Source organism: Ambystoma mexicanum, chromosome 2p, assembly GCF_040938575.1.
Source record: "Ambystoma mexicanum isolate Mex_15411 chromosome 2p, UKY_AmexF1_1, whole genome shotgun sequence".
Classification (NCBI taxonomy): Eukaryota; Metazoa; Chordata; class Amphibia; order Caudata; family Ambystomatidae; genus Ambystoma; species Ambystoma mexicanum.
This window is the reverse complement of record NC_090923.1, coordinates 1119604677-1119626075: the sequence shown is the minus strand read 5'-3', so window position 1 is coordinate 1119626075 and position 21399 is coordinate 1119604677. Positions and strand designations below refer to the sequence as shown.

Genomic DNA, 21399 nt, shown 5'->3' with positions numbered 1-21399 from the left:
CAGCAGGCAAGGTCTAGAAGAGTTGAAAAGAGCAATGTTCACTCCAATCCTAAAATATCTGAATGCACTCTCTGAGCCCAGCCCAACTTTTGCCCAATTTCCAAGATCATAGAGAAGGCAGTGCTACTTCAAATCAAGAAATTCAGCAATGAGCCCTCTCTCTTTGATGACTGTTTATCAGGCATCAGACCATCCAGGGATACAGAATCTTCCATACTAGTTCTGCGAGAGAACAATCTCCATACATTGGCTATAAACAACCTGCTGCCCTCATCCAAATCAATTCTAGCACGTGTTGGGAATAATGTGTGGGTTGACAACAAACCTAATAACACAATACAGTATGCATCACAAGAATTCAGGATTGCACAGCGGAAAGCAGTCTCGGTTTCAAAGGAGACAAAGCAAATGTCCCTTTCAGACAGCCTCCCTCCAAATTTCTCTCTTTTGTATTGTCCTCCACGCTTCGCCCACTCCCAGTCTATCCAACCAAGCCAGACATCTTGGCGTAATTTTCAACTCCACCTTCTTGCCAGAAGGTAATGCAGTGTCTAAAAGGTTAACTTTCAACTACACCTACAAAAGGAACATCTGACCTTCTGGAATTCCGTGAAAAAGTTGATCAAGCTCCAAACCTAATTCTCTTACATTTGCATTACAGTAACAGCATGCTTTTCTACATCACTAACTACCAATCATAGCCATTACACACAAAGAAATAAACACCTCGCCATAGGTGCTAGAATATCCGCGTTGGCTCCCTTTGTAATCACAATCTGCTCTGCATGTAACACAGAGCAGTCTTGGTCACCCCCCCCCCCCCAATACAAGCATTCCGAACTGGGAAACCTACACATTCCAGAACGGGATCCACGGTCAACAAAGAAGCATCAGGTCTACAGCAACAACTTAAACAAACATTGTCAAAGCCAACAGTTTTGGCTTTTTGTGTAGGCATGCGCCAGACACGGACATAATGATACTACCTGGCCATAAAATGGAAAAATCTGCACATTGGGATGATTACCTGGACATGTGATGTGCGTTAGGTACGAAGCAAGACTTAATTGTAATGGTTGTCAAGATCCTGAACTCAGGGCTGTTGCCCTGCTTCTTGTCTCACGCAGAGCAAAGCGGACAATTTTAAACACATACGGTCTACAATGATGAATTTTGAGAGTAGCCAATGCACTACATTTACACACATTTTTTAGGGGAGCCAATGCATTGAGTTTAGATGAATTTTGAGGGTAACCAATGAACTGATATTAAGTGAATCTTGAGTGTACGCATTGCATTATATTAGGTTCATTTATATTGTCAATGTGGAGAATTTAGCCGCGGTTTGAACTCACCCCCTTCTAAATTCAGCTGCATCTATGCAATCAAGAAACCAACCAAGACACACAGGTATGCATCACACTCCATGTTTATGAAAACTAGCCGAAAGCACAACCACCCACTCCCACATGCATCCGTTATCATGCACTACGCTAAGACACATTGTACAACACCTCTGCCATACAAATGCAGCTATTCCCCACAATACAAATTCGGTCTAGCTGCACACAACTCTGCTGCACACTCACACTCTACAGACTACCTCTTGGCACCCATCCACATGCCAGCTTGACCTGGGTGGCTAGTAGGGACTTGGCCACCTCTACCTACCTTTGTATTGGCTAAAAAGCACACATGCATTCTAAACCTCTCCGACCAATTTCCCATACCTGGACTTCTGTACCCCAAGGGCGTTCAACTTACAGTGCACGTTGGGACCACGCCAATGGTGAAAGGCACCATACAAATGACAAATACAATATGGCAGCAGTTCGAAAGTTCAGTGTGGGGAAAAAGGACCTATGATGTGTTGATGACGCTACACGAGTCAGGGGGAGATAGTAAGGGTCAGTTAGTGGGTGGGTGGGTAGCCGAACAACGTCCATAGACTGTACATCCCTCCTCATGTTCTCTCCTTTCTAGAAGCACGCACGCCAATGAAATAGTTTCAGCTTAAAGGTGGCGCTTAAGCAGTGCCTAATAGCCAAAACTAAAAACAAACATCAGTAGAAGCAATCTAGCTGAAAATGGCTGGAAGTTGTGAAACAATCTCTCTAAGGACAGGAGAGCACAACAATATCACCTGACGCACAGAAGACCGTGATGACTCGGCTGTTTATCACATAGAACCAGATACATTTGCAATACAGAATTCACTATTAATCATTTAAACAGGCCCGTTTTGGAGTTTTAAACATGGGCCATGGGATGCGGGATTCACCTTGAATTCGCACGTTCAGATACCCAGCCAAGGCAGCAAGTTTTGAAAAGCTTGGGTAGCTGTGTCTGAGTGTCAGAGGCAGCCTCGGTGATTGCAGTACGAGGTGGGCTTGACACGTAACCCACGTTGAATGGTTATTTCCTCTACTGTCTCCAGACTGTTGCGGCGTTAGCAGTGAAGCACACTGCAGAGAAAGCGAGGGCCGGCGTGGTTCGGGGTTGAGGCCAGTGGAGCTAAGAGACAGGCGGCACATGGCTTGGCGGTCGGGGGAGTCGATTGCACCCCCCCCTTGCCTGGTAGCATTTCGCAAAGCCTTCAAGCCCTGCTGCCCATGGATAGACTGTAAGGTAGTGCGAACCCAAACGTTATTCGCTATTACTGCCTGTCTTTTGCTCTGCTAAAATCCCCTGGAGACAGGGAACAGGAGATACGACTGAAGTACTACTTTAAGTTGACTTGGAGACTCCAATTGTGGCTTGCATACTATAATATCACAGTGGACAGACTTATGCGGGAGTGGACACTATTGAATATAGCAATCCCTATCCCCAGGCCTCCGGGTATGGTTCGTACCAGGCCTTTTTAAGCATGCAAATCTTGTAAATACGGCAGCTTCAATATTTTCCGGTGTACATTTATGCACAAACTTAGAGCAGAGGGCAGTGCAAAGGTGAGGTTGCTTGACAGAACCCAGAATGCTTCTTCTGATTTCTATCTACATGGATGCAATTGCAAGCCAGGGAGAAAATCCTCTGAAACAGAATGTATTTCTCTGAAGACCTTCAAAAAAAAGAAACTGCACACTGTGAAAAGGGATGGTTTTCTTTTCATTCAGTTTCTGCTGTGTTGTGTGTAAATGTTCATGGAGCAAACAGAAGCACTGTGCATATTTATTTTCCTAGCATTTTAGGATTGTATAATTAATAATATGGAAAACTAAGTTGTAATTGAGAAATAATCTTTTGTAACAAATTATGCTTTTTTTCTAGTGAAAGCAAACCAGTATCGCACAATTGTATTTTTCAGAGTTCCTGTGCTGTGTGCCTAATCATGCAGAGGCAGTTCATTTTTACAATTATAATTTAATTTACATTCCAATTATAAAAAGTGTGTAAAATGATGAGTATGTACGGTCTAGTTTAGATCCATTCAACCTTGCAGTCAATGGGGTACATCACTATAAATGGTCAGTGGGAGCAGAGTTTTTGCTCAAAAGCGAGTGATTGTCATTACACCAATCACAGGTGTTATAGCCTCTCAAAATCTTCAAGACTGCAAGCGCCATTAATTGAAATAGAAACTCAGCAAAACCTGTCCCTGTGATAATTCAGATAGGCATTTAACTTTATGTAGCGCTTCATACATGGTTCATCCAACATCTAGGCATTTTGATTATTATACCTCAGTCGATAATCAGTTTACCAACCTCCGAAGAATGTAAGCAAATAAGATAGCCGAGGCAGTGGAATGCTCGTTGCTGTGATCCGTAGGTTACAGGTTCAAAGCCTCTCTGCACCGTTGTATCATAACATTGGCATACCATTAGGTAGTAATACCTCCAGGAAATGAGGACTTTCACTGAACGTCAACACAGTTCTGCTATCGAACCTCAAAACACAATACAATTCATGTTTGCATTAGTATGTATTTGGCTAGGTTTTAGTGTTTTCAACATTTAAATATATTCAGAGAGATAAAATGGCCAGACCTTACAGAAATAATGAAAGGTGTATTCTGTCAGAATGCAGAAAGCTGCTGCATGGTAATGATTTCCATACAGTTTTTAGACATGTCGGCTGGATGCTACATACATTTTACTCTCTTGCTAAGGAGAAAAGTCATTTTTACTCTTGAAATCACATTTATTTTCAAAGTTTAAAAATAGGGAATAAAATACTCCCACTTCAAAATCTTATCTGGAGCAATGCCTCATCCCATCTCCCCACATCCCCGATTAAAAAGGGTGAACGTGTTAGTACACCGCAGGTGCATTACCCAGCTCGAGGGGGGGCGCCCACAGCAGTAATTAACAGCGTTCAGGAGAGGAAAAGCCAGTGACCACGGTAGTATACAAAACAGGTAAACAAATTTTTGTGGGTACGATTAGCCTGCACTACATAATTACAAAACACAGAAGGCGGCAGGTTGGTGGAGCACAAACTACCAAAGAAAATGGCAGGTAAATTAAGAACTAGAACGTCCGACTATAACTTGCGTAACAAAGCCCCATACAGGAAGATCAAGACTGGAAGTGATGGAAACGGGAAATTTTGCACGCAAGATTTCCTGGGAACAAGCTACTCACATAAAAAAAGCGACAAATCGTAAAGCCCCTCAGACAATCATCGCGTTCTTTTCATGAGGGGTGGCTACACACACCAAGGAGGCAGAACTCCCCATAGTACTAGAGGAGCCTCAACAAGAGGGGCAAACAAGCAAAAATAACACCTAGACCGCACACTGATATCAATTGATAATAATTCTGCGAGACTCTACTACTACTTACAGAAATATATAATGAGGTGGGACTGGATATCAACGGAGAGAGAGGGGATAGAAGTAAAGAAAGCACTAGAATTGGAATGGAAAATACAGAGCGAGAACAGCAACCCTCCAATACCCAACATACACACAAAAGGTTTGTCCGCATCCCCTCTACTTTACAGAGAGGACGAAGGTAAAGAGGATGCCAGCAGTATGGCAGACACTATTGCCTCCCATAACGTGGTCTATGCCCAACTTACCGCCATAGAGTTTGCAATGAAAGTACTATTGAAAATGAGCGGGAAGATATTGGAAGAAGTCACTTGCTTAAAAGTGGAACGAGTCTACTTGGAGGGCACAGACAAAGAAGCGAGAGGAAGGGGGGGGGGTAGTTCAGCAGACCAAGGCACAGCTGAATCAAGTGTTGGAGGTGCCTAGGTTCCCTGAAAACATTCCAGTTGAAGAAGCGCTAAACGTTAGCATTTATGACATGGATATGAATGAGCCATCATCAATCTTCCTCACTAGAAAGTAAAGAAGCCGAGGCGTAATTACAAAAAGCAGACCAAAAAGTCAACTGAGGCAAAACAGAGGAAGTATAACCAAGGTGTAAACAAAAAGGCCACTGCAGAGAGTGTTGATCTCAAGGAGCCAAGTAAAATTGTGAGGAAAACATTGAAAAAAAGAAAGCCAGTCAGCGGGGTGTGCTAATAAACAAAAACATGAATAAGGCAACCCCAGATGACACTATCGAGTAACAGCAAGCAACAGGACCATGACTCCACAGGAAGCTCAATTAATGAAGACGCAATAGTGGGGAATCCATTGGGTGTGCAAATAGGGAGCAATATTCAGCAAGAACGCGGTAATGACAAAATGCAGCAACATACTGCAAAGAAAGAATTAACACACAGGCCAACGGGACGTCACTGTAAAAAGCTCAGTACAAGAGGTAACCAAGAGTCACACCCCTATCAATAGATCTCATTTTATGGGAGTACTACAAAGAATATACCCCTTGCGAATTCTGGACTCCAAGGACTTCCAATTTATTGAGCTGGTCAACAACACAATGTTCCAAATTAGCAGAGTGCACTGCGACACAAGTTAAACAGCGGACATGATTTGAAGACAATGAAGCAGGTTCACAGACTTGGGCAACCAACTAGATCCTAGTGAAGAACCAGAGGCACCGACTTTATCTCTACAATCCCCCTGGACAACCTCTTGTGCCAGGCTAAACCTTTTCCCTTTACAGCTCCATTCTAAATACCATCCATAGATATTACAGCATCCCCTCCTCCAACTCATGAGATGATACTATGTTAGATTGACATTGAGACAATAGGGATGTGCATCAATCCCAACACTCTCTTAACCCCACTCCTCCCTCCCCGTTTCCCCCTGGTTGGTTAACACAACCTCCAACATTTTCATTACAGCTATAACCATTCTAGGCTTGTCACCAATTAGCATCCATTTCCACCATTCCCCTTTTTTAGAGGGTTTTTTCCATCCATGAGGACTCCTCTAAATACAGCATTTGAATCTTAGTCAAAGCTTCACAGTTCATTATTAGATGTTCCGGAGTTTCCACCAAGCAAGAGGTCATACAATATCGACAGTTAGCACTTTCAATCCCCACCATTTTCCTCTTAAACAGAATTTCTCTAGAGCGTAAGATATTTAGGAGACATCTAAGCAGAAGATCACGATATTTGAGGTCGGGGAATTTGATCATAAATTTCGTAAGTTTGTTAACTCTACCTCCCTCCACAGACAGGGGATCTTTAGACCTTAGACCACTGCACTGATCCATGGTGGTAATCCAATCACAGAGCAGCAGTTTCTTTCTCACACTCTTTGGGTTAGACAACAGCAGGTCAACGGACACATCTTTACCCCGCAGAAAAATGTCCACCTTATTTCTCCATTCTTCAAGTGGTCCATTGACCACCCTATTCGTCAAGGTCAGGATCTTACACGGTTTCTCAACATTTTCTATATAGTGAAACCATCTTCCAAGCTATTAATGACTCCAAAGACTGGAGCCTAAGTTCAAATCTAATTTTACACAGTGGCAGGTCATTTGGCAGACGCAAAATCTTGCGCCAAAAATGACCCTCCAATTTCTCCCAACACTCACATGAGAGGCGGAGAGCAGCTTCGGGTCCATAGGTTATGGTCTGTGCCACCTTTTGCTTATAAATAATAAAATAATAATAATAATTTGGCATTTATATAGCGCTACGAACCCTCAGGTATCTGAGCGCTGCTTATTATTACCCACGGTGTGTGGTGCTCATTTATCAACCTCGGAAGGATGAAACGCTGAGTTTGGCGCTGCCGGGATTCGAACCTGCGTTCGCAGGCTCTGCACTGATGTCAAAGCGAGCGCTCTACTCGCTGTGCCACTTGACCGGCTATAGAAAGAGATGATGGGAATTAGCGTGAATTTACCAAATTTCCGGTCTAACACCCTACCCTGGTTCACCATAGGGATCATTCTCTGCCATAGACTAATATTAATAATGACCCCCAAATACACTATTGAATCCACTGTCTCTAGAGGAGTTCCACCCACCCTTCAGGTAAAGGTCTCTTTTTTTTTAATCCTTCTTGCCTTCTTCATCGGGAGGACCTTAGATTTACTTACATTGATTTTCATACCCTTGCTCTTAAGGTATGATTCAAAAGCTTGGAGGCGGTGCTGGAGGCCTATAGGAGTACAGTCAAGGAAGACCAGGTCATCTCCAAAAAGAATCCACGGAACCTGGGCTCCGTTTATTGAGGGTGGAAAGGCACGCACATTCTCCTGGAACAGTCCCAAGTCGGAGATATATAGACAAAAAAGTAACGGGGCCAGAGCACACCCCTGTTTCAGGCCCCGGAAGGTGAAGATTTTACTTGATAGCGTTCCCCTTGTAGAGAGCCTAATTCGCACCGAGGTGTTAGCATAAAGTGCTTCAATTGCCTCTATAAGATCGTCAGGGCAGCACCACAACCTCAGTTTCGCCCACAGATGATTCCTGAGGACCCTATTGAATGCCTGTTCGAGGTCCACAAAGGCTAAGAACAGCATCAATTCCTTCTCAAAGCTTCTTTCCTTAAGTAAGTTTAACAAGAAGAGGTTTAAGGAGGTGCCCACACCCCTCACAAAGCCTGTCTGCCTCGGGTCCAAAATACCACTCTTATCCGCCCAGTCTTTCAGATCGCGAAGCAGGAGGGTTGCAAAGAGCTTTCCCAGCGCATCCAAAAGGGCGATAGGGCTGATCCTAAAAACTATCGCCCTATCGCCCTTTTTAAAAATTGGCACGCTTAAGGCTTCCTTCCAAGATCCGGGAATTGTTCTGTTGGCCATGATTTGCATGAACATTGTTAAAACAACACTAATCCAGTGGTCTGTTTTTTTTTTAGTTCATAGTTTGAGATCCCATCAGGACCGGCTGCCCTGGAAGCACTGAGCTTTCCAATCATCAGACCAGCATCATGACCATCCAGAAGAAATGTTCATCCCCCACTATCCCTAGCTTTAGCGCTGGGCAAATCCTCACCCGGGTCAGAGAACAAAGACTGATAATGACCAATCCAGTCTTTCTCCGCCACCATCACCAAGGATTTCTCATGTCGGAACACCCCACCATTATTAATTAACTCCCATGTGGATCTAGAATCCTTCTTGCAGACCGCTTGTAACGTTTGTATTTTGGATTTATTCATTTGTATTGCGCGCCAGACCCAAGGGTAAGGGGGCGCAGGAGCAGTAAGGTTATTCTCAGCTTAGTTACAGTGCTGTGCAATAATTTACAGTGAATGCATAGGTTCATACAGTTGCGATATACAGTTTACAAATGTATATATTTACATAGAAGCCTAGAGTGCCAAGGCAGGTCAGTTATTACAGCATAACATGCACTCGGCATCATGCTGAAGACGCAAATATTGCATACTTCTACACCAATTTTTATGTCTGATGCACTTTTCTTGCCCTTTCTTTCTTGTCCAAGCCAGAATCACACCCTATTTGTTTCAGAGCTCTACGCATGTCTTTTCTTAACTAGGTCACCATCATAGACATGCTTTTTTGACCACTGCAGATCTCCTGTGCCAGGCTAAAACTGTGGAGTGACATCAGCAAACAAAGGGGGTGCAGGGTCTACGCAGGAGAAGGTGGTAGGCATCTTAAAATGGCTCATATGTTCTGTTCTCTGAAACAGAAAAGTAGGGAAGAATTGAAAATGGTCGATTCGTACTTGGAACACTCAGGTCTTCTCACATTTGTTAAGCGAGAAGGGCTCCTCAAAAAGGTCTACTCCAAAATGATATATTTTTATTACAGGAAAGCTGGCTTATATAACCCCTTCGTATGGACGGGTACCACATTTTTCAAACATTGGCTAAAAAAGGCCTTAACGGTCGCCTGTACAGGGGATTGCTAATAGACGCAAAGTGCAACATAAAGGCCAAAAGAATTAACAGCAAGGAGTGCACGCACCTCTTAGCCCTAAAAGTCAGCTTACCTTACAGTAAATCGACCTGGGTTGTTGTGTATAAACCCCCACCCATCCTCCCAGGTAACAAGCAAACAATAATGGAAAACATACCTGATACACTTGGTAAGAAATTAGCTGGGCCCATCGACCACATCCTCATTTTGGGAGGTTTGGGGCGGGGGGACTTCAATGCGAGAGACGTAGGTGCCCGGGTGAGAAGATAGTGAACGAGAAAGGTATGCAATGGTGTGATTTTTAGACAAGTTGGGGCTGTGTAATGATGAATGGTCGTGTTAAGGGCGACTGCCCAGGCACAAAAAAGTGGAAAAATGGCCCTAGGAAAGCCACCCTCGACAATTGTTTTGCAAGTACTACAACTATTGAAAACATCAGAGAATTTAGGGTATCTACGATAGATGGCATTGACCATGCTGCTGACATTAAAGCTAGGTGACCTCGAGGCTCGGGATGAACAGAGACAAGAGGTAAACCCTAGCAGAAATAGGATCCAATGGACATTGAAGAGTACAGACAAGGCTGGAAGGCATATTTTAGAAAATAAAGAATGCTTTTTGAATACATGGCATGTCAGCGGATGAAGGTGAATTATGGTTGAGAAATTTACCACAGATTTTGCCTTGCAAAATGGCTATTATGTACCCAGGGCTGATGGTAATCTTAGACATTGCTATGATGAGGAAATAAGGAATGCTAAAAGAGAGATGAGGAGTGCTGTGAGGAAGATCCAGGGCACATCCACTGACCCCCAGAGATACTATAAAGAAGAGCCATCAATAACAAATATTGAATGTCGGTAAAATGGAGGCATAGCTCACATAAAAATGCTCAAATGGTAAAGTCCATTGTCAGCAAGATTAGCCAAGGACACTGGTAAAATGTGACAAATCTTACGTAACACCAAAAATCAATACAGGTTACAAATACCATAGGGACGCAAGACTGGGTTAATTATATTGGAGGTGCCTTCAATCTTCCTCATAGCGACCCCTGTAGAGACACTCCATCGAAAACCAGCCCAATACTATTTTTGATGGGAGATCTTATTCTAAGGAAGATTCAGAAATTAAAAAATTCCAGAGCACCAGGACCAAATGGCCTGGCTAATGTGTGCTAAAAAAGGACCGAGAATCGTGGTCAGAAATCCTGCTAGTTCGATTCTCAAAAGTCTTTGTAGAGGGTAACATTCCAGCCTCCTGGAAAAAGTCCCTGCTAGCCCCTATTTTCCAAAAAGAAACTCGAAGTGACCTGGTTAACTTTAGGCTACTAGCAATGCTAGATGTTACCGGGAAAGACTTGGCCTCCCTGGTGCTGAGAGAATTGACGAATTGGGTCAAATCGAAAAAGATAATAAGTTTCAAATAGGCTTTCAACCAGGTTCAGGGACAGTCCACTGTGTCCGCCTGATGGACTCCTGATACTGGAATCTAACAACAAAGGAAACCCATATTTGTATGTCGCTATGGTGGACGTTAAAGACGCCTTCGACACGGTAGATAGGGTTAGGCTTTGGTCCAAAATGCGTGGATTAGGCTGCCTGGACCAACTATTGCATACTGTGCAAGGATTCTATGAGAACATCAGTCCTAGTTTGACGGAACAGTAGGGGCGCCATCAGGCCCCACATTCCAACAAACAGTGGAGTGAAACAGGGCTGCATGCTGGCGCCCCTGCTGTTCAACATTTACATCTCAGACCTGCCGTCGGAAGTAATGTGTGTGCACAATTGCCTGCCTAGACTGTATAGAGAGAGTGTGCTGTACGTATCTTACGCAGATGATATAGTGCTGTGGGACCGCACTTCTTTGGCATTAAGGAGGTCCTTAGTAGGACTACAAGGGTATGGTAAGGAAAACGCAATGGTGATCAATTATAAGTAATGCAGTTCTCACGCAAATAAACGTTTATACCTAAATTGATCATCTCGGGTAACCTTGTAGAAAGGGTTGCCAAATTTAAATATCTGGGTATCCTGTTGACGACCAAGGGTGACTACCAGAGGATCATTGACCGAGTGTCGAGAACTTGGCCCGCTGTACATAAACATGCTGGGTCGCATAGTTCATAATAACGAAAGCATAAAGTGAGAGGTATCTTGGTGCTATTGTTTAAATACTGAAAGTAAACTTGTGCACAATGGACTTCGTTTGGAGGAAGGTTAAGGAACGCATGAACTAGTAAAACGTGAATGTTGATGATGAAGATGACATGGGGGATAGTACACAATGATAAAGTATTAAGCATGGTGCCATGTATGAATGCATGATTTTGACTTAAGTCATGTAAAAGTATGGATTAAGAGTGTGGATTTCTGTCATATTTTAATGTAAAGTATATGTCTTGTAAATGAGTAGTATATTTGGGTAAATGTGAACAGTTTTAAAGAACTAATCATAACAAATAAAAGGCTTGCTTTAACAGCTGTCTCTTCAGCGTGTTCCTGGACGTCGGGTGGTCTTAGGGGTGTCTACATGATATCATTTGCAAAAAAATATTGTTGAGTCGACAATGTTTTTTTCTCTCACTTAACAGCCTTTCCTGAAATATAGGCCTGGTCTAATTACATAAATAAACTCAAATGCTACAATATATGGAGAAAGTAACTGATGGGGTCGTTGGGATGCAAATCCACCCACCAGCATTATTTTCCCCTTGAAGGAGGATACACTCTTCAATAAGCAATCACACGGAGTGCTCTAATGCACATAATCTTTGCACAACCCAAGAACCTTTCACATAACATTACCTGCATCTTATACTGGCCGGGCTACATTAGCATTTCACCATCGAGAGGCTCATTACATCGATACTGCTGGGTCGACTAGCAATGAAACCACATGTTTTAAATCGAAAGCAAACCAAAGAGGCGCTACAGTATAGTTATAACTGACATGTCACACCGACTTTCCCCTCCATATACCACAACTAAGGCTAGCAGATGACTCATGTCATCGTAGACAACAAGACAGTCCTGGAAGCATTTCTCCACCAGTTGCATTCTGGGAGTTGTAGTGTGGGGGAAGTCATATTTTATAATAAAAAATGTACTACGGTAAACCAAGTAAAAGCAACCCCGAGGCCTGGAGCAGAGACTCCCCAGCGAAAAGAGGTCTGCCCTCGCACCCCTAGCTAGTACCGTTAGTGAGCTCCAGCTCCACCGTGCACAAATCTTCCTCAGGGGCTTCGTCGTCCATCTCTGGCCAGGGGATGTGGTGGCTCGGATCCTATCCGTTCCCGCCTCCTCGGGACCCAATGGTTTCTTTTTGTTACTTCCTCAATTTCACAGATTTTGCCCCGAGGGAAGCATGGGCGATTGTGGCTTCCTCTATTCCGTGAGTGTGGGGCCTGGGCAAGCCATGGTTGCACGGCCCCTGTGGCTACTGCCCGGCCTCCGCGGCTCTCTCCAAGAGGTGCCAAGAAACAGAAAAACTGGGAGAAGCCCCAACCACAGCAACCTGGGGCAGGGACTACGGAAGCCCGGAGGAGCCCTGACAGCAGGGAGGGCTGGGAAAAGATAGGGGCGGGAGACAGGAAAAGAAAACCACGGGGAGGAGCTGGAGGAGGAGGGGGGGGAGAGTGAAGTTACAGGAGGGGAGGGTCGAAAGAAAAGAGGAGGTGTCAATACATGGGAGTATGGTGGAAAAGGGGGACGTATGGGAAGAGTGGAGGGGAGGGGAAAAGAAGTTAGAGAAGCTGGAGATGAAAAGGGAGCTCGGAGAAGTAGTAGGAGAGGCGAGAATGCGATAAAGAGTGACTCACACAGAAGGCACCGGGGGAGGAGAAAGAAGAAGGGGAAGTACTAGAGGAGGAGACATGAGAGGAAATGGGAGGAGGGTAGACGGTGTAAACCGAAAGTGCGATAGTTCCCTCCTACCCATTATTCAGAGGGAATGTCTTTCTGAAAAGCTGATAGTAAGTTGCACGTGACTGTCTAAGTATGCGAGGCTGTCAATCAGACTACGATATGAACAGTGAATGCTGCGTGTTTACATGCCCATGGAGCATGCAAATGTATGCTGGCATACTAAGTTCTAGATGTTACTTTACTGGGATCTTTACCTCAAGCGTCGTTATTTGCACAGTCCATACATAAACGCTCCGAGGAACTGAAAGAGAGGATTAGGTTAGCGGGTAGAGACTAGAGAGGGAAAATGCAGGACATCTTTGCTGGTGTGTTGATGCTTGTAGTATGTAAGTATCCAGTTATTTATCTACATGGATGTAATGTTATTTATCTAATCCTTATGAGTCGATGGAATAGGGGCGATATGACTTGGAGGCATTTGCGTTCATAGCCTCTTGTACTCATATGTGTAATTTTAGGGGGGAACAGGGGTGTTTGTCCCCCCCCAACTTTCATGGCACACCATTCTGTCCCCATTCATTTGGCTGGGGCACCTTTTCTTCCGATGTCGAGTCCCCCGCCCAACATTTTCAGCACAGTTACTCCACTGCCTGTACTGTGTGGACAGGGCTCTAAGTGGGCTGGGGCTAGCACAGGCAGGCTCAGAAATATTGTTCTGAAGCGAATCCGTGCCGGGGCTCATTAATGTCACCTGGCAGCCCTGGCAATGTCCCTGTTGAATACAAACATGCGAAGCATATCATTCAAATGTGGCCTGCAATAAGACAATGATTAATGAAGCGCGGAGGCGTTGAATCAGGCTGTTACCTCTTTTATTCATTAGGCGCGAACTGGCGCACAGGCGGGCGCTCCGCCTAGAACAACATGTGGGTTGCAACCCACAAACACAGAAAGGGGACAGGGTCTGTCCTTCGTAAACATTAATAATAAAGAGAAGACGTTACATCTCCGCCTTGCTTAACAAGCGTGCAGTCTTAACTAATTTCTTCAATCCAACGGGATGGCTTGCGACCTACCCCTCAAGAAGGGCTTTGCACCTACAGAATGTCTTCTGCATTGCAGTCACTGTCACTATCGCCAGCGTCCATTTCTCCTTCTCTGTACTCAGAGTCCATGTCGGACGAGTCCTCACTGCCTGTTCGATTGCTGTTCTCCAGATGCACTTCACCTTCAAATGTCCGAGAGAATGAAGAGTACGGGGTGACAGTACCAGTGGGGCTGGCTGCTGTTATCATGGACCCTTGCATGTGAGTCACAGTCATGGGCTCAGAATTGAAAGTGGGGACCACCTTAGATTCTTGAGCTTACCGTACCAGTACCTGATCTCCTATTTGGAAATTGCTGGGCTTTGCTTTTTGTCTCCGGTCGGCACATTCCTTCATTTTGCTCTTGCTTTCTTTATCTTTTGTTTGGTACGTGTCGGCACATTCAGCTGAGAGGGACTTGTTGGGATTGTGTGGTAGTGTGGTTCTTATGATTCGCCCAGACATTAGCGCTCAGGGACACGTTCCTGTAGAGCTATGTGGCGTATTTCTGTAGTCTCGTAGCAAGGTGCATATTGCATGCATAAAGGATCCTTTGGTGATTGAGCATATTTGTAGAGTGCGTTTTAGGTTGCCCATGAATCTCCCCACTGTTCCATTTGCTTGCGGCCACAGGCGTGTGACTTTGCAATGTTGGAACCCAAGGTGGTCTGCAAACATGGCAAAATCATGTCGCTGAACAGGGGTCCATTGTCGGATTTCATGATGCAGGGAATTCCATAGTCAGCAAATGTTTTATCAAGTGCCGGTATCACCACCTGAGCACTGGTGGAATGAATTGGATGAACATCCGGGAACCTGGACATTTCATCGATGAGTACAAATATATACTTGCCATTTGCTAGTGGGCCAAACATGTCAATGGCAACCTCTTCCCATACCTCTAATGGCATTGGTGTTGTCTTGAGGGGCTCAGGAAATGTGTGTGGGGTGACTGCTATGCATTTGCCTAGTACCAATTCCACCCTCTCGTCCATCTGTGGGAACCACAATTTGGTCCTGAGTTGTCTTTTCGTGAACAAAATTCCTTGATGTCCTGTGTGCGCCACAGCAAGTATTTGGTCCTGCAGGCTGGCAGGGATGACAATCCGATTTTCTTTTAGCAATAGTCCTTCTGGGGAGATGGACAACGTATGTCTTATGAGTCTGAATGTTTGAAAATGTCTCTCTTCAGCTGCGGATAGTGGCTGACCGTGTTTGTTCTTGGCGTGCCACTGGCCCAATGTCAAACATTCTTGTATTATCTGGAGCAGCTGGTCATTTTTCAGGCTCTCTAGCAGTTGTGCACTCGTGATTGATTTTGGCAGCGATTTGCTTACTAGATAGTTTATGTATTAGTTGGTTTTGATGGATTTTGTCTCGTCCTGAGCTGTTAGGGCATATCGAGATAGGAAGTCTGCCGGGTTGTTGTCTTTCCCCGGGCGGTGTATGATGTTGAAAGAATATTCTTACAATCGGAGTCCCCACCTTGCGATGCGTGGCAGCATTTTGGCCGTATTTTTGCTGTAAATGGTGGTAAGAGCTTGATGGTCCGTGATGATGGTAAATGGACGTCCATACAGGAGCAGATGGTAATGTTCACAAGCCCATTCAACTGTGAGGCTCTCTTTCTCCGGTTGTGAGTATGCACATTCTGTTGCGCAGAGGCTGCGACTTGTGTAGACTACTATGCGTCTTGCTGAGTCAGGTGAGGCTCCTGGTTTTGTTTGTGCTAAACCCGGCCCCAGACCTACAGGGCTGGCATCAACTGTCACTTCAATGTCAAGTTACGGGTCATAATACGCCATGGATGAGGCTGATTCGATGCGTTTTTTGATTTCCTGAAAAGCCTCATCACACTCACTCGACCAGGAAAATTCCTGTCCCTTTCCGGGGAGTAGTCAGAAGGGGGTGCTGACTGAGGCAAAATCCTGAATGTATCTGGTGCAGTAGCTCGCCATTACTAGAAAATATCTGACTGCGGACACTGAGTTGGTTGTAGGGGCTTCCACTAGTGCTTGCACCTTGTCTGGGTCTGGTTGTAGGCCGTTGTTTGAGAATATGTGTCCAAAGAATTTTAGCGTTGATTTGCTGAGCTCATACTTGTCAGCATTTTGTGTCAAATTGGCCTCTTCTAGTGCCATGGATACTCTCTGGAGCGTGTCGTTGTGTACTTCTTGTGTGGCCCCAAATATTAAAATGTAATTGCTATAATTTAAGCAGTGGGTGCTATGTTTGGTGACTTGATGAATTTCATTTTGAAAAATCTCTGCGGCCCACGATACAGCAAAGCTGAGGCGCTTCTACCTGAAATGCCCCAGGTGCATGGAACAAGTTGTTATATATCTGGATGATGGATGTAGCTCTAACTGATGGTAGCCCTTGTTTAAATCAAGTTTCGGGAATACTTTCGCCCCGTGCAGTAGATGCATCATGTCAGTCATTCGGGCACCAGGTGTCATTCTCTTTCTATCGCCACAATGCGGGCTCTCATATCTACACAGATTCAGATGATGGTGTTGTTCTCTTTCTTTGGCACGGGTACTATGGGGGACACCAAAGATGTGGGTCTAGATGCTGGCTCAATGATGTCTTGTTCTAGTAAGGACTGTATCTCGTCCTCCACATGCCTTTGTATGTTAAGGGGTATGCCCCTGTAGTGTTGGGCCGTCGGTTATACCTAGGTGTTTATGTGTAGCTTTATTTGTTTGACTTTTAGTTTCCCGAGGCCTTTGAACAGTGCCGGGAACATTTTCTTCATAATTTCCTTCGGGCTGGTCGTATATGCAGAAATTATTTGGTACATCATCTGTATTAGACCCATTTGAATGGCTGACCGAAAGCTGAGAACCCTTCCCCCTGGTACCTCTCCTCTCACAACGTATATTTTGACGTTTAGGCTCTTGTCCTTATATTTGCACGTGGCTGTGAACTTTCCTGTGCAGTTGAGATGTTTGTTTGTGCCGTATGGATATATGTCAGTGTCCACTTTGCTCAACTTTTTGGCGAGGGACATATCTTTTTCTCATTAATGACATTTACTGTGGCTGCAGTCTCTATAAGGAATTTGCGGCTCTGTCCGTTTATTTGCAGCAGCAGGGTTGGGCTGTATTCGGTGGCTATGCTGTTCCCTATAGCGTGTACATATCCTCTTTTTCGGTCTCCACTCCATGAGGAGGAATGTGATTCATGTCTTCGTCGTGGGGACGCTTCCAGGTATCTGGTCTTTTGTCTCAGTGCCTGTCTCTATGAGTCATTTCTACGTCTGTGATGCTCTGAGTCTTCCCTTCTGTTTTCACGCCGCCTGTCTCTGCGGGATGACTCTCGGCTTCTGCTGTGTCAACTGTGCCTGCTGATTGTGGGAGATCGCCACATGTTCGTTCGAGGAGTTTCCCGCTCAGGTGATGACTTTCCCGCTTCCTGATGTCTGTGCTGGACTCCGTTGGCTGGAAAATTGTAATGTTCTTGCAAACTAATTGAAAGTGGTTTTCTCCTCCACATTTGTCACAATGATGGCCTACTGCCGGGCATGGACGGACGTGCAAAAAATTGTACCCACATCTATAACACTTATTTTGGTCTGGGTTGCGTTGAGATTAGACTGAGGACTCTGTGAGCTGCTGCCCACTTCAGTATCTGACATGGTGGCTGGGGCAAAAGAGTTTGGAAATGCTTACCTTTGGGTAGCGCTCCAGTACACTGAAATTCAAATTTCCTCTGTGGCGGTGCTGTGCGCATGCATTCAGGGCTCGCGCGGCGTAGCACGTGTTTTGTGCTGCAAGCAGGCGTGCTTTTCAATTTCCTCTGTGGCAGTGCAAGCTTTAATGTCGGACGCTTGGCGGTCTCGCTGTGTTTTTCAATTGGAGCAATTTGATATGTACTGCAGCATGCGCAGTGGCCCGGAGCAGTGTGTGGGTGTTTCCGGCTCCGCAGTGGTTCAGGAGAGCAGCTGGAGCTTTCATCGTCGTGCGGACCCAGGAGGGCGCTGGCATTGAACGCCGTGAGATTACCTCGTCGCCATTGTTGAATACAAACATGCGAAGTATATCATTCAAGTGTGGCCGGCAATAAGACAATGGTTAATGAAGCGCAGAGGCGTTTAACCTGACTGTTACCTCTTTATACATTAGGCGTGAACAGGCGCACAGGCGGGCACTCCGCCTACAACACCACATGAGTTGTAACCCACTTACACAGAAAGGGTACAGGGTCTGTCCTTTGCAAACATTAATAATAAAGAGAGGACGTTAAGAGTTCCTTGGCAAGAGTCCTCTGGCAGCCCCGGCTGCTAGAGGACAAGGCTTTTTTTCTAAAGCCTAAAGCCTCATGTGTGAGAGCTTCAGGCTACAGAAAAAATGTCCTTTATTCCATAATGGTGGCGCTGGCACCTGCGAGGCATACCTTCAATCAAGAGATGCCTGTGAGCCGACGCCACCATTATCGAAGAAAAGGTGTGGCAGCTGGAAGCAGAGACCATTTTTTTCTAAAGCCTGAAGCTTCCACTCATTGGCAGTAGCTTCAGACTTTAGCAAAAAAGGCCTTTGCTTCCTGCTGCCTCACTTTTTCACCCTTAATAGTGCTGCTGTCCCTCCCCAGGCATGATCCCCGGCGAGGGGCAGCGCCACCTTTAAGGTGAAAAGGTGTGGCGATGTCCCCTGCCAGGCAAGCCATTAGTAAATAAATGCAGAGGTCAGCTGACCTCTACAAAGGGCTGCCTGGCAGTGGTGCATGTAGCCCATTAAGCTGGGGGTCATAACGGGGGCGTGGCCTAACAGGCCGGCAGACGTTCCCCGCTGTTAGGCCATCCCCCTTTGATGACCCCCACCTCATTTTCCTGTGATTGAAGGTGGTGCTATATTATGGGTACTCCTCCAAGGTCCTGAGGTCGCCTAAATAAGTGTGACACTGACGCAAGGAGCTAGGCCGTCCTCTTTATTTCCTTTTCCTTGACGCATCAAGCCTGCCTGATATGATATAAGGCATTTATAACGTGCCTGTACACAAGTGTTTCTAGGCGTGACAAGACAAGGAAGGGTAGACAGAGGGAGGAGAAAACTGTCATGCACAGATACCGCTCACTTTGGAGGTTCCCGTCCGGGTGTTCCACTACCTCTACTCACGTACGTGAGTAACGCTCTACTTCTATTTTCCTAATGGCAGAGCGCTGGCTTAAATCTCCTATCCTGCACATCGTCGGAGCGTTGCAACCCTCTCCGTTGGTTGGGGTATTACGCTCCCTTGCTTCTCTTTTGCCCTCCTTTGCTCCCTCCCCAGTTTTCCCATACTTTTCCTCTCCTTTATTTCTGCAGCCCTCTGCCTTTTTCAACAGCATTGGCTCTTCGCTTCTCAGCATTCTATCTTGCTGCTACTCCTTGTTTTCGCGCGGCCGGCGCCGCGTTCCGACAGCCTCCAGCGATTCCTGTGCTTCTGCTCCTGTTATGCACCCTCCAGCGATCCTTCTCTTCATCCTCCAGATTTCCGACCCATTTTGTCCTTGGATCTCCTCTTCCCCCACTGGACGCATCATCCTTTCGGCATTTCCATCGCCTACCAGCTTTCAGTCCTGCTCTGTACGGCGTCCTCTTCCCCTCCTCTTCCCCTTATTGACTGGAACACTTTAGAAACACTGTCACGACAAAGAGGACCCTGTTCCAAGGAGGTTTGTCTGCCTTTGTTGCTTTTCCTCCTTCATTTGATCTGTCTCCTCGACAGCCCCCGGGTCCTGACTGTGTTTTAACCAGTTGGACAAGGGGACTGCTACGAGGATCAGACCATTCCTCTTCAAGGAACGCAAGACAACCGGTAAAAAGAAGAAAGGGAAGAAGTCAGGGAAGGAAGAAGCTTTGCTAAGTTCTGCTGAACTATCAGGTGAAAGCCAGGAAGAATTAGAGCAATTACCTGTTGTTATTGAGAAAAACAAACAATCTTACTAGTTCTTGGTTCATTCAGATCGTGCAAGGGGGGGAAGAGGAGAAGTGCAAGGGGGGGACCGAAGGGGGGAGAATGCAGTGGCAAAACACTGTAAGTGCTGCCAGGGTGGTGGTTTAATTAAGTGCAGGAAGACAGGGGACTGTAGGGATTCAGATACAGTTCCTAAGTGGGTGGGAGGCCCGGAGGTAGTGCAAGTGGCTACTGATTGTGCAGGAGCATGGTGCCTGTGTGGTTCAGTCGGTGGCCAGGTAACCAGATAGCACAGCAGACAGGAGCATCAGCAGGGGAGAGGGAGAGAGAGAGACAGAGAGAGAGAGAGAGAGAGAGAAAGCAAAAGCGAAGTGGAAGGTCTTGAGTTGCTTCCGGAACCTTAGGTGGTCCTACTCAAGTTTGAGAGGGGCAGGGAGAGAGGCCCCAGCCGAGGACAGATATCTAATACGCCGCACACTGCGTGGAGAAGCGTCTGATCCTCAGAGAGTTAGAGGTGGAGGAGCCAAGGGCTAGAGAAGGAAGATGCTTAGAAAGAGAGAGTTGGATGTAGTGTGGTCCCTGGCCCCAGAAAGCCATGTGGACGATGCAGAGGGCCTTGACCTTGATCCTTGCAGCCACCGGGAGCCAGTGGAGAGGTTTCAGGGCTGGAGAGATACGATCCCTGGGTTTGAGGCCAAGGACACGTCTTGCAGTCCTGGTCTGTATTAGTTGCAAATATTTAAGAGTAGAGGCAGGCAGATATAGAAAGAGGCTGTTGCAGTAGTCCAACCTAGCGAGAACAGCACTCTGGAGACAGTGAGCTTCTTGGGGAAAGTGAGAAAAGGAAGAACATCCCTGAGGAGGTGCAGATGTTCGTGTGACTTCTTAGAGATATCACAGATGTGAGGAGAGAAGGAGAGGGTGGAGTCGAAGATGACCCCAAGGTTCTTCGCCTTACAGGAAGGTGTGGGTATATGGCCCAGAGTGAAAGTGGGAAGGTGGGAGCAAGGGTCCCAATGAGAAGGATCTCAGTCTTACTGGCATTAAGGCAGAGATCATTGGAGGCACACCATTCCTGAATCGCAGCTAGACGGTCAGGTATGAGCGAGAGAGCAGAGGAGGCTGAGGGGAGCCTGAAGAAGAGCTGAGTGTCATCCGCATAACACTGAAAGTTAGAACAGAAAGTAGAGAAGAGGTGGGCCAGAGGTGGCAATAATGCTTGAAGAGCCAGGGTGAGTAGTTAGAACCCTGGGGAAGACCACATGTAGAGAGAGAGATGGTAGAGAGAAAGGACCCAAGTTGGACCTCGGAGGGTCGATTGGAGAGAAAGTAGGT

General features: G+C 45.9%; 1 protein-coding gene across 2 annotated transcripts in view; it reads right to left on the bottom strand.

Annotated features, from left to right (window-relative positions):
* RPS6KA4 (ribosomal protein S6 kinase A4) overlaps positions 1–12936 on the bottom strand; it is a 407770-nt gene extending 394834 nt beyond the window's left edge. The window contains exon 1 of one of the 2 annotated variants that reach the window (XM_069645153.1): positions 12413–12936. In XM_069645153.1, coding sequence (XP_069501254.1) covers positions 12413–12470 — 58 coding nt within the window. In that variant the 5' untranslated portion in view covers positions 12471–12936. The remainder of the gene's footprint in view (positions 1–12412) is intronic. The other variant, XM_069645152.1, reaches the window with a different exon arrangement.
* Positions 12937–21399: the final 8463 nt, after the last annotated feature.